Below are 13,417 nucleotides of genomic sequence, written 5' to 3'. Positions count from 1 at the left end.
TGCACTAACAAAAAAAAGAATTACAGTGAGCTGTTGTGACAAATTCTAATTCTGTTGTGTTCTCCCAATATAGGTCATATATCTATTTTTTGTTGAATATCTGTCAGGCTGGAAACACACACACACAGCAGTTTTTTTTTAAAGTTATATTTTCCATCCCATTTGAATCCACCTCTGGTTTTGGCACAAAACCTGCCATGTGTTTTTCCAGCCTCAGGCTATGTTCACACGGCTTATGAGACCGGCCATTCCTTGACCCGGCCGGGTCACGGAACGGCCGGTTTCTAAAACTGTGTATACGCTCCGGACGGGATCCTATAGAAGGCAATGCAGTGTTCCACACCGTACAAAGTATGGCCGTTGTTGCCGATGGCAACAACAGCCGTACTTTTACGCTGTGTGAACATAGCCTCAGAAAGATTGTGCCTTTTAAATAGGTTAATAAATAAATATTTAATAATAATAATATATATATATTTATTTACATTACTTTTACTTCCTGCAGGCTAAGAATGGAAATTGAAGATAGTACAGAGCTGTACGGTTTACAGTCCACCCCACCTGATAAGTCAACAGTAAAGTGTGTTTATTTCCCGTTGTAAAGAATATTAAATAGAGAGTTTAATTTTATCCAGTGTCACTGACATTTTGTTTCTTCCTTCCAGTGGCCAAGTAGAATTACAGATGTCTCCAATACTCCAGGTAAGAATAATAAATGTCAGGGAAATGTTCACAGCAAGTGTTTTTACTATTAAAAGTAATGTAGTTTTATATGGCTATAAATATGAGAGGAACAGAGCATGGATCAAAGGGTTCTCCTGCTTTTACATTTGATGACATATACTTAGGATAGATCATCCGTATTGTGAACTCAACCCCTTTTGCAATTGTGTTCTCCTTAAAAATGTCTACTTTAGGTTTTTAGTACATTATATGATACCGTATAATCAGTGACACCATTGAAAGAAATACAACTTACCCTGCCAACAAAACAAACCATGATGGAAGAACATTAAAGGGGTATTCTGACAAATAAAAATTGTTTTTACAGTTCTTTCATAAAGCTATATAACTCTGTAATATAACTTTGTTAAAGACAAAGTTTACATTGTACATTTATACATTGACTGGTAGCATTAAAGGGGTTATCCAGTGCTACAGAAATATAGCATCTTTCTTTTAGAGACAACATGACTCTTGTCTCCAGTTCAGGTGCCGTTTGCAATTAAGCTCCATTCACTTCAATGAAACTGAGCAGCAAAACCCCACCCAAGCTGGAGACAAGAGAGGTGTTGTCTCTGGAAGAAAGTGGCCATGTTTTTGTAGCACTGGATTACCCCTTTAAAGGGTTGATGTGACCCCTCTGCTGCCACCAGTGGCTGTGTTAGGAACTTCAGGGCTGCAAAAGCTCTGGTCGCAGTACAGCTACATATCATTGAAGGGGTTATCCAGCACTACAAAAACATGGCCACTTTCCCCCTACTGTTGTCTCCAGTTTGTTCCATTGAAGTAAATGGAGCTTAATTGCAAACTGCACCTGAACTGGAGACAACAGTAGGGGAAAAAAGTGGCCATCTTTTTGTAGCGCTGGATAATTCCTTTAAAGGGGTTATCCAGTGCTACAAAAACATGGCCACTTTCCCCCTACTGGTGTCTCCAGAGTGGGTGGGGTTTTGAAACTCAGTTCCATTGAAGTAAATAGAGCTTAATTGCAAACTGCACCTGAACTGGAGACAACAGTAGGGGGAAAAGTGGCCATGTTTTTGTAGCGCTGGATAACCCCTTTAAGGCTGCTGCATGCAACATTGGCAAAACTAAGCCTTCTCTAATGTCTATTCTTATGCATATTAGCATTACAATGGACATTAGATTTGGGGAAGCAGCCTGTGTTGCCAGCGCTGCAGCCACAGCACAGTGAAGCAGAGTGAGTGGGGGTAACTGTCTTTACTGTACCTGTAGTACTAGTGACACAGGTTGCTTCTCCAACTCTAATGTCTATTCTAATGTTATTATACATCAGAATAGAGGAGGAGGCGTGTGGCAATATGTAGCTCTACTGGTACCAGGGCTTATGCAGCCCTTCAGTTCCTGGCAGAGCCATTAAGGGCAGCAGAGGGGCCGTTTTACCCCTTACTGCTGCCATTCAATGTATAAATGTAAAAAAAAAAAAAAATCTTTAATAAGGGTATAGTACAAAGTAGTGTTATGAAATAATTGTTAAAAAAATTATTTTCATTCTTTGGAGTAACCCTTTAAGAATCTATGGCTTCTAGAAAGTAGAGATAAAAAAACAAAAATGGTTGCACTAGTCATTCGTAAGTGCTATCTTTGTAATGTGGAAGTGTCTAGGAATAACAGGAGTTCAGGTCTTAAGTGGTTGACCATGTTCACAAAACATTTTTTGTCATTTAAAGGGAACCAATCACGCCGAAAATCCATCTTAAGATAAGGAAACGTGCTGACACATCACCGAGCACGTTTCCTAAACATCCCCCTGTAACCTCCGTGCCCCCCTCCATCAGTCAGTAATCTTACTTTGAAGAAGTCCCGCGCTGTATGTAAATTTCTGGCAAGTAGTCACGTTGGGCGGATTTAGTCAAGGTGGGCAGAATCAGTCACAGGTCCTGGGCGTCTGTAATGGCTGTAATCAGGCCCAGAGGGGCGTGCTTGAGGTCTGCCTTCCATCCACGTAACTTGCGTTTCACGTCGGTGGCGCGCTGACGTCAAACGCACGCAGCGTCGTCATCTTCTGGAGTCCGTGCATGCGCAGTACGTCAGCGGCGTCTCCCGCCGTAATGCGAATGCGCGGACTACAGAAGACGTCTGCGCTGCGTGCGGATGGTGTCAGCGCGCCGCCGACGTGAAACGCAAGCCGCCGGGTCACGTGGATGGAAGGCAGACCTCAAGCACGCCCCTCTGGGCGTGATTGCAGCCATTACAGACGCCCAGGACCTGTGACTGATTCTGCCCACTAAATCCGCCCACCGTGACTACTTGCCGGAAATTTACATACAGCGCGGGACTTCTTCAAAGTAAGATTACTGACTGATGGAGGGGGGCACGGAGGTTACAGGGGGATGTTTAGGAAGCGTGCTGGGTTTCCTTATCTTAAGATGGATTTTCAGCGTGATTGGTTCCCTTTATTATAATGAATAATTAATGAAAAATTTTATGAAGAAATACATTGCATTGATAGTAATGGAATCCTGGCTAGAGTGTATACACTCCGTATACATTCCAGCTGGGATTCCTTGCAGCCGCATCAAAAACGGACAGGTTCATTGAATACTGCAGAGCAGATAATATAAAGTGCGGCAAAGGCGGTCCAACCCACATAACTGCTCGTGGTTTGTTATTAGTGGTCCAACAAAGTTATATAGGTGGGATGCTCAAGTGTCCACATAGATTTAGCCATGAAGTATAGCTTAGGTATTAAATGTGTTGTCATGTTTAACATAGACAAAGAGGGTCTGCTTTCTCTCCGGTCCCTGACATCACCTTTAATTCTGCAGGGGGCTAGAGGGATGTGTGTCAGCTTCTATTTCTAATACACTTACTCAGTAACCTTCTTTTTTTTATAATGTGCAGAATGAGATGAATGAGACTGAAGCATGTTATAATTTCCAGGAAGAGGTGGGTTGTACCTTGCTATATTCACAGAATCAAAGTGTTAACAGCTTGCCCACTCACTTTGTACATATTAATTCATGCTACTAACTAGAAATAGTGTATTTTTGTATGTATGGCTTTCTAAGTTCAGTAGAAGCACTGAGGGTCTCAATGAGACCCCTGGAATACAGATAGCTAATTAGAGGTACAATGTGCCCATCTGAATGAGAACTAATTTTACTTGATTCTTCATTTCTGTACCCTGTTTATAGTGAAAAAATTGGTAACGCCTAACAGCTTCATTTCATTTTAGTTTTCATTTTAAAGGAAATCTGTCAGCTCAATATCATGCACAGGGCTACACATATGGACAAATAGCTGTTTGGAAGATAAAACAAATGTTACCTGTCTCTTAGCTCATGGCTGTGTGCAAAGTTTTAAAATAATGTTTTCCTTCTAAGTTCAATTGTTGTAGAGATTGTTGCAGCATGCACACCTCTCCCACTCCTTTCCTGCATGATTGATGCATGTGGCTCTGTGCCGGAAGCCAAACCCTGTACATAAATGATGAATGGCTGGATGGAAGTAAACTTGATTTTACATCTTTGCAAATAGCCAACAGCTTACAGAAAGGTATCATTTGGTTTATCAGCTATCTGCCAATGTCTTCACCTCTAAACATAATATAGAGCTGACAGATAAAGTGAAGTCAGTGCATGCAGGCACAGGTTTCTGCTGCAGTGCCATCTGTAGGGGAAATATATCATTACATGATGATCACTCAAATAACTTGCCTGTGTAATCTATGGATGTAAAGGGCTACACGAGGAACATACTTACCACAAATTTTCTTATAGTTGTAAAGTGATTGCAGTTTATAACTTACTGAATAATTGCTGGTGTGATCAGAAATATGTTTTTTTTTTTTTCTCCCACCTCAGGCAGAAGATGGCACCCCTACCATGTCCCCAGTACACAGCCCCGCAGCTTTTGGTCTAAAACCTCGATCTGGTAGGTTTCATTGCCAAAGGTCCAAAGTGTTTAGCAGCAGAGCTTACAGTGATATCTTACTTTTCAGTCGTTCTGTCAGTTTCACAGACATTCAGCTCATCAGAATAAGGCTTAGCTTACAGTTTGCAGTTTATTATAGTTTCTCCATAAAAAAAAAGTGCAAAATTGCCTGCAAAAACTGCATTTACATTTTCTGCTGTATTTATTAGCGACAATTAAAAGCACATTGCTTAGGTACTGTCCACATACAATGTGATTGCACTAGAAAAGTTCTGAGTGTATACGGGGGGGATTTGTCAGACATGGTGTAAAGTGAAACTGGCCCAGTTGCCCCTAGCAACAAATCAGATTCCACCTTTCATTCCTCACAGACTCTTTGGAAAATGAAAGGTGGAATCTGATTGGTTGCTAGGGGCAACGGAGCCAGTTTCACTTTACACCATATTTGATAAATCTCCCCCAAAGTGTCTATAGGTTATACGCACCTACAGTATGCCTTAAGAGGGTCCTTTGGGACGTTGTTGTGTATGCATTACTTTTATTGCACTTTCCTATATGGATGGATAATGTAAAAAAATATGTTGTATACTGTGCAATATACATTTGTTTTTAGTTTTTTTCTTGCCTGACACAGGGTCATTTTCTTAAAGTACAAAATGTTTTAACTTCATACTAACTTCTGTTTCCATGTGTAAAGGCCACTGTATATATACACTAAATAAGGCACAGACAGTGTAGTTAGTGTTTATTTTTTTATATTGTGACTATTTAAAATACATAACTTAAAGGTGAATTCTTGTTAAACTAAAAAAAAAAAAAAAGAATAGAGGGTGGGTGCTGGGATTATAATAAACAAAGTTTACTTACCTTTGCTCCGGCCCCTGCCACCACTCACGAGTCTAGCCGACAGCTGCCGGTCTCTTGCAGCTCTTCCAGCTGCAATGTCACATACCCGGCTGAGCGTTTGCCTGCTCAGCCAATCAGTGATTGGGGCAGGACACCACTCTAGTCACTGACCTGCTGAGTGGGCAGTGGTTTAGCCAGGCTGCAACGTTGCAGCTAGAAGAGCTGGGTACGTGATGTACCTGTTTTCTAGCTGAAAATTACAGCCGACGACCAAACTGGGCTATTTTAGTTCTCTTGTTGTAAGGGAGCCAAATTGTGAGTTAACATTAATTGAGATAAGAAAGCCAAATAGCAAGGAAGGTTCCGGACAAGCATAATATGGACACATCTCTGTAATGTGGCCACAAGTCCCAGTTTGACTGTAGTTTAAATGTTGCAAACTGAGAACATCATGTGTTAAGCCGACATGTATATGTTTGCGCTGAATTACAATGGTACACCTGGCCCATTTGGAAAAGTAAAAGTAAGTCTGCTCTGCTTTATTTAGGGATTATCAAGGATTGGAAAAAACACAGCTACCCCTCTCCTCAGGTTGTGTGTGGTATTACAGTTCTCCTCCATTCACTTTAGTGGAACCCAACATGAGGACAGGGGTGGTGCTGTTTTTGCAAGAAAGTAGCTGTGTTTTTTCCAAGTCCATCAACATCCGTAGTGAGAATAAGTCCAGTTTATTTACACGATCAGGTACACTATATCTGAGTGAACTTCAAGCACGTTCATCCTTACCAGAGCATGCAAAATTTGATTAGCAGTGGCTGCTGAAGTTGGACGCAGCCCTAAGGAGTCCTGGAAAACATGGATACAGCTCAAAATTAGCAATGTTTTGACCCTAAGGTCTTTCTCCAGGGGTTATCCAGCGAAAATCTTTTTCTTTCAAATCAACTGTTGTCAGAAAGTTATATAGATTTGTGATTTAATTCGGTTAAAAAATCTCATGTCTTCTCACACTTATTAGCTGCTGTATGTCATGCAGGAAGTGTTTTGTTTTATTTTCAGTCTGACACAGTGCTCTCTGCTGACATCTCTGGCCGAGACAAGAACTCTGTCTCGGTTTTCTATGAATCCCCATAGAAAACCTCTCCTGTTCTGGACAGTTCCTGTCTGGGCCAGAGATGTCAGCAGAGAGCACTGTGTCAGACTGAAAAGAAAACAACATTTCCTTCAGGACATATAGTAGCTAATAAGTATGGGAAGACTTGAGATTTTTTAATAGAAGTAAATTACAAATCTATATAACTTTCTGACACCAGTTGATATGAAAGAAAAAGATTTTCGCTGGACAACCCCTTTAACAAAGACCTTATGGCAGAAACATTGCTATGCTGTACCTGATCATGTAAATAAACTGGACTTATTCTCACTGGGATTGTGAGCCTTCCAGCGTGTATCCAGCAGTCTACATACGGGGCCTTATTGGACTACTCCAAAGGTGCTCTTGGAACATTTTTCTTTTGCTGATTTCATAGCGGCATGTCAGAAGTTTTGATGGGTTTGGGGTCTGTGTGGTTTGACTCTTATTGATTGCTAGAAGGAGCCGAAAAAGCGCTTAGCTGAGTGCTTCTCTCTGCTTCCATCGCATTGCTACAGGAGATGGATTCCATAGAGAGTCTATAACGCCCATCACCTGTAGCGCTTTCTAGCAATTGTTGGGGGTTTAACCACCCAGATGTTGTTCGATCAATACTTTTGACATGTTCCTATGACAGTAACACACGGACTGTAAGTTCTAATATTAGAACAGTATACCTCAGATAGTTTATTGACACTAGAAACAGCTGATATTATAATTCAATTGCGCATTTACTTTTTCATGTCCAACCATTCATCCAGATTTTTGCTTTGCAGACTGACAGTATGTTTTGCTCAGTGCTCTAAGATGCTCTTGCTGTACCTGTGATTTATTCTGGTCCTCTTTTGCTTTATACGGGCCTCCTCTGACACCCCCTACTACAGACCCGTCCCTCACTCTTCCTCCTATCTCCTTCAACAAACTTACACAGGCACAAAATACGGACAATTATAACTTGGACATGTCATCAGGAGACATTGACAATGGTAGGTGGAGAGAAGGAACGTCACCTGCATGTTCGAAGGAACGAACGTGCAACATTGTAACTCGCTCCGTCCATGTTATACATGCACATCTCTTTGTTCCCTTCTTACATCACACATTTTGTTCATTGTATATGGTATAGTAATTTTCCAAATTATACAGCTGTTTGTTTAATATATTCATCCAGTTCTGTGTTCAAATTTCTTATGACTGATTGTAAAACACCCCCATGACACACAGTATACATAGTATTTTATTTTTACCTTTGAGTTAATGGCAAATGTATGCATACTTCTATCAATGGCACTGTTCAAACATGGTGTAACTTGAGCTTTCTGCTGTATGTATTTTGTAAGTTAACATTTGTTTTTGGTTAATGTTTTGTTTTGAGTGATACGATTATTACCTTACCCAGATTTAGGCATACTATGACTACATTTTGTGTCCCTATTATGGCCAGAAGCCTTGCCCTGACTGCAGGTCATCAAACTCATGAGAAGGCCATGACTTACGGCCATTATATGGTGTAAAATGCAGTTTTCATATTTGTGGGGAACCTCAATTTGCTTCCTCATTTACTGAGGTCTGCACTTTACCAAACACAAGGGGGGTAAATGTCGGTCCGAGGTGTATGCCAGGGAGAAGGTGCAGGTTCACCCCTTCTCCCTGGTGTATGCCTGCTCGCCCAATGGGCAGACTAGGGGAGCTTGGGGGGCGTGACAAGGCAGGTTGGAGGCGTGGCCTCCTCCCGCACCCTATTTATGCGAGCAGGCGGAAGCAGGTGTAGATTTAGTATGCTGGGCGCAGGTTTGGGCGCCTGGCCAGATTCACTAAGAGGCATGCACCTGCCGGGGGGAAAGGGGGCTGGGACTAATATAAATCCCCCCTCAAGGGGTATTCCCTTGTTAGTTAGTATTCCTGCTCAAGAAAAACTTTTAAAAGTAAGTAGTCAATGTGATATAAATCTAAATAAGAAACCATACTCACCTGCCCTGATTCCATGCAGCTGATGTTCCTACAGCTCCAACGTTCCTGCCACTCACCGTGGCTTCCTGGTTCCATGTCACTGAAGGAACTGTTAGTTCAGCCAGTCACTGACTGTCTCCTGTGACACAGAACTGGGAGGTATTAGAATGGCAATTGCGTGGTATCAGGACAGGTTAGTATCTTTTCTTTATATCACCCTGACTCACTTTTAAAATGTTTTCTGTGTAGAGAGGGACAGGTAGTACAAACTGGCATGGACCTAGGCATTGTCAAAACACAGGGATGGATGAGGTCATTATCATTTATTTGTCTTTTTTTAATAACATTTTAAGCCAGTGGTGTGGAGTCTGCAGCCCTCCAACTGTTGCTGAACTACAATTCCCAACTTGCCTGGACAGCCAAAGCATTGTCCTTGGCTGTCCAGGAAAAATGGGTAGTTTGGTTACAGCTGCTGGTTTGACACCTGTGTCTGTTCATCCCAGTCTGTATGGATGTATTATCGGGATCATCAGGCTAAAGACATATTATATGGTGGATTGATTACCTGCTTTTTGCAGCTTTGCACACAGGTAAAGTTCATATGATAGGAGAGAGAAACAATAATTACTCGGAGATAGGATGAGGTCATTGTTTAAGGAAAGATTTTCCATATTGAAAGAAGGTTTATTGTTACAAGACAACAAATTGCACAGGTGGATGACAGAGAGAATGGCCTGGAAGGGTTAGCTTCTACACTGTGCTTGACAAGTATCAAAAGCCATCCACTGTATTGTTATATAGAGAAGTATATTATTATTCCCATTAAGCACCCAAATGCATACCCTCGTGAACATATATAAAATACACCTCCCATCTACATTAATGATATCTACATAAGACCTCATTGAGATATACATCAACCAGATTAGTGTCAAATCACATTAACGTGTCCATTATAGAATTTTCCTTAGACAATTATATCCACCAGTTTATACTATTTAATGTAATACTGTAATATAATAGGGCTCGGTTTCTTTTATACAAAGATTCTCTGAATGCACAGATGAAATGCATACATAACAATATAAATGCATTTCTAGTTTCCTCTCCTTCATTCAGAAATGTATGCCTTTAACTGATCTGATCTGTGCATAGAAAAATAGTCAAAAGTTGGATATTGCATGCTATAGAACTGATCTGAGAGGCCCAGGAGGGCCAAAGAACTGCTGACTGCAGCAATGCTTGGGACACTCTGAGACTATGTTTACACTACGTAAGTACCTTAGTAATCACGCCTGTTGTAAGAACGTCCGTGATTTCTACAGTACTTACGTTGTTCTGCACCTGAGGGAATCTCGGCCGGAGTGTATACACGTAATATACACTGACATGTCAGTTTTCTGCGGTCGCTATTCATTAAATAGCACCTGCAAAAAAAAACTGTCAATGCACACAATGGAGTGCACTCCATTGTGAGTAGCGGGGAATAAGGATGCAGTACTGGCCAGGATGCACTTTTCTGACACCGGCCGGAACGTAGCCTAAGGGCGGGAACATAGCCTAAGGGTGTGTTTACACAGAGAGATTTATCTGACAGATTTTGAAGCCAAAGTCAGAAACAGACTATAAACAGACAACGGGTCATAAAGGAAAGACTGAGATTTCTCCTCTTTTCAAATCCACTCCTCGCTTTGGCTTCACAAATCTGTCAGAGCTTTATGGAGTGTTTACACAGACAGATTTATCTGTGCACATACAGTATTTTATCCTTTAATTTTGTCAGCATTTTCACCCAAACCAGGAGTGAAACCGACAAAAATGATTTACACTTTTTTCTTTGTTTTGAATCTACTCCTGATTTTGGTATAAATGCAGAAAAAAATGAGAAGAATGTGTGTGCTTTAAGTGAGCTTGTCTTATACTTCCCCCAAGTGGTTACTTAGCCTTACTGCACTAGAATAACACTGCAAAGCTGAAAGCGGCCCCTGCCGCTTAGCTGTGGATTTTCTGCTGCTGATCTGCAACTGATTTAAAATACATTGAATTGTCTTGGTGCAGAAACAATGTACAACAGATTCACATTCACGACATATGTCAGTGCATCCTTATAGTTTGTCTGGGACATGTCAAACAGATTGAGACAAAGCTAAGAATTGATTTAAAAAGAGGAGAAATCTCAATATTTCCTTTATGACCTGGTCTCTGTTTATAGCCTGTTCGTGGATTTGGCTTTAAAAATCTGTCAGATAATCTGTCTGTATAAACATACCCTTAGGTCTGAGACCCTCACTGATCAGAAGAATGAGCAGTAAGCAGCACTGTCAATCATCCATATCCTTGCAGCCCCATAGACTTAAATGGAGCTGTCTCGAGGGTGATTGCAGGGAGTATAATGCACTACCATGGCATTCTCCTGTCTCATTCTCAGCAGTGAGACCCCCACCAATCAAAACTCATTTGGGCTTGTTATCTCTCATCCAACCGCCAACAGCCAAACGGTTTCAAGTGCTAAACCAACTCAAAGAACGGATTCTTTATAGAGAATAAATGGAGTGCCGGATACGGTAGCTGCGCTAGCATGAATGGAGCTTCACTACACAGCGATTGTGTCCTCTTTCTTGGGATTGGTGGGGGTCTGGGCAGGGGATAACAAGCCCAGATGAGAGTACCCCTTTCATAAAACATTTCAAGCCCTCTCATTCAAGGAAAACAGTTGTAGTTAAATAATTTCAAAGGGGCAAAAAAATATAATGGTTAAAGTGTTAATAAATATGCCTTTAGTTATTTCTACCTATATAGTCACAAATTCAAGGTACCATAGAAATAAATAACAATACATTTTAATTTAGAGTAAGGGGTCTGTTTCTCCTGGGAATTTGGTGTGTGTAAAATCTGCACTGTATTACAGTAGTGTTTTCCTGTACATATAATTTATTGTTTGATGCTGTGGTATAACGTCTGTACAATTTTGCAAGACACACTTTATCAAATTATCTATTAAAGGAGTATTCCAAGAAAATTTGACTTTTTCCCTATCCAAAGAGCCGAGTATGCCAGAAGAGTGCTGTACTCGTCTCTTTCCTTTGGCTCCATAGGAGTGAATAGAGCCGCAGTCACACGGTCACAGGGTGGGGTGGGGTCACATTGGACCCCCACCCCCCGCAATCTCCTACTTTAATAGGAAAAAAAGTCAGTTTTTCCTGAAATACCTCTAAGTTTTTTGCATTGACATTTCATAGAATTTGCAGAAATTTCATCCAGAAGCTGTAAAGAAATTCTGCAGGAAACCAAAGTGGAAATGGATCTGTTTTTAAAATTTCACTAAGCCAAAATATGCTTTAGATATGCTTCACATTCTGTGGGTATAGGGAGAGGCTCTTAACAAAGGCCTGCTGGGTGGGGGTAAAGCCACTGGTCAACACCCCAATGATTTGTGGTTCAGACAGCATAAAAGTAATGGTAGATTCCCTTTAAAGGAGAAGTCCCTCAAAATTTTTTATTAAGGTATTGTATTGTCCCCCAAAAGTTATACAAATCACCAATATACACTTATTACAGAAAAAGCTTATAAAGTGCTTTTTTCCCTGCACTTACTACTGCACCAAGGCTTCACTTCCTGGATAAAATGGTGATGTCACGACCCGACTCCCAGAGCTGTGCGGGCTGTGGCTGCTGGAGAAGATGATGGCAGAGGGACACTGAGGGACACAGGGCACTGGAGGGACACTGAGCATATCTCTGCCATCATCCTCTCCAGCAGCCATAGCTCGCACAGCTCTGGGAGTCGTGACATCACCATTTTATCCAGGAAGTGAAGCCCTGATGCAGTATTAAGTGCAGGCAAAAAAACACTTTATAAGCATTGCCCGTAATAAGTGTACATTGGTGATTTGTATAACTTTTGGGGGACAATACAAAATTTTCACTGGACTTCTCCTTTAAAGGGGTAGTGCGGCGGTAAAGAATTATTCACAGACTAACACACATTACAAAGTTATACAACTTTGTAATGTATGTTATGTCTGTGAATGGCCCCCTTCCTCGTGTCCCACCACCCCCACCTGTGTACCCGGAAGTGTGGTGCGCTATACTCACCTGTCACGTGCCGACACCCGTCTCCGATCTTCAGCGAATGACGTCTTTTTTGGAAGGACGGCGAACAGCTCCGACTGTCCCGAATGCCGGCCGCCCTCTGCAGCGTCATCCGATGCTCAGCCGCGATTGGCTGAGCATAACTTTGCTCAGCCAATCGCGGCTGAGCACAGTTGTGATGCGGCGGAGGGGGGACGAGCGGTAGCGACTCGGCCGTCCGTCCGAAGATGACGTTTGGCACAAGATAGCGGACGGCCCTCGACACGGATCAGGTAATGTATAATGCACCACACTTCCGGGTACACGGGTGGGGGTGGTGGGACACGGGGAAGGGGGCCATTTACAGACATAACATACATTACAAAGTTGTATAACTTTGTAATGTGTGTTAGTCTGTGAATAATTTCTGAGCGCCGCACTACCCCTTTAAGGCAATATTCGTTGTTCCCTAACCAGCTCCTTAGTAGATGGCCATGTGGCCCTTTTAAAAGGGTTATCCAGCATGATCAAAACATAGCACCTTCCATGTCCTTAGTTTGTGTGCGGTATTGCAGCTCAAGTTGTAATACCGCTCACAATCTGAGGACAGATGAGGCTTTGTTTTTTTTTTGTAATCCTGTAATCCTGAGTAACCCATTTTAGTCTGCAGTTGGGTTCCACTGTTTCCCCATTGAGAAAATTAGCGACATGAATAAAGGGGATGAACCTTCTTGGATCATTTTGTGGACAAAGGCTTAAACAGCCAAAGTTATAGGTTTTAGCTGTATTTGGGAACATGCG

At 41.7% G+C, this 13,417-nt stretch overlaps 1 protein-coding gene across 1 annotated transcript in view; it reads left to right on the top strand.

The window, feature by feature from the left end:
* LRCH1 (leucine rich repeats and calponin homology domain containing 1) overlaps window positions 1–13,417 on the top strand; it is a 178,011-nt gene that overhangs the window by 133,690 nt on the left and 30,904 nt on the right. Inside the window, exons 13-16 of the mRNA XM_069972913.1 lie at window positions 506–580; window positions 666–702; window positions 3,589–3,633; window positions 4,551–4,620. Of these exons, the coding sequence (XP_069829014.1) occupies window positions 506–580; window positions 666–702; window positions 3,589–3,633; window positions 4,551–4,620 (227 nt within the window). The remainder of the gene's footprint in view (window positions 1–505; window positions 581–665; window positions 703–3,588; window positions 3,634–4,550; window positions 4,621–13,417) is intronic.

This window comes from Dendropsophus ebraccatus, chromosome 5, assembly GCF_027789765.1.
Source record: "Dendropsophus ebraccatus isolate aDenEbr1 chromosome 5, aDenEbr1.pat, whole genome shotgun sequence".
In the NCBI taxonomy this organism is placed as follows: domain Eukaryota; kingdom Metazoa; phylum Chordata; class Amphibia; order Anura; family Hylidae; genus Dendropsophus; species Dendropsophus ebraccatus.
The sequence above is the reverse complement of the archived record's forward strand: the minus strand, read 5'-3'. Positions and strand labels throughout refer to the sequence as shown.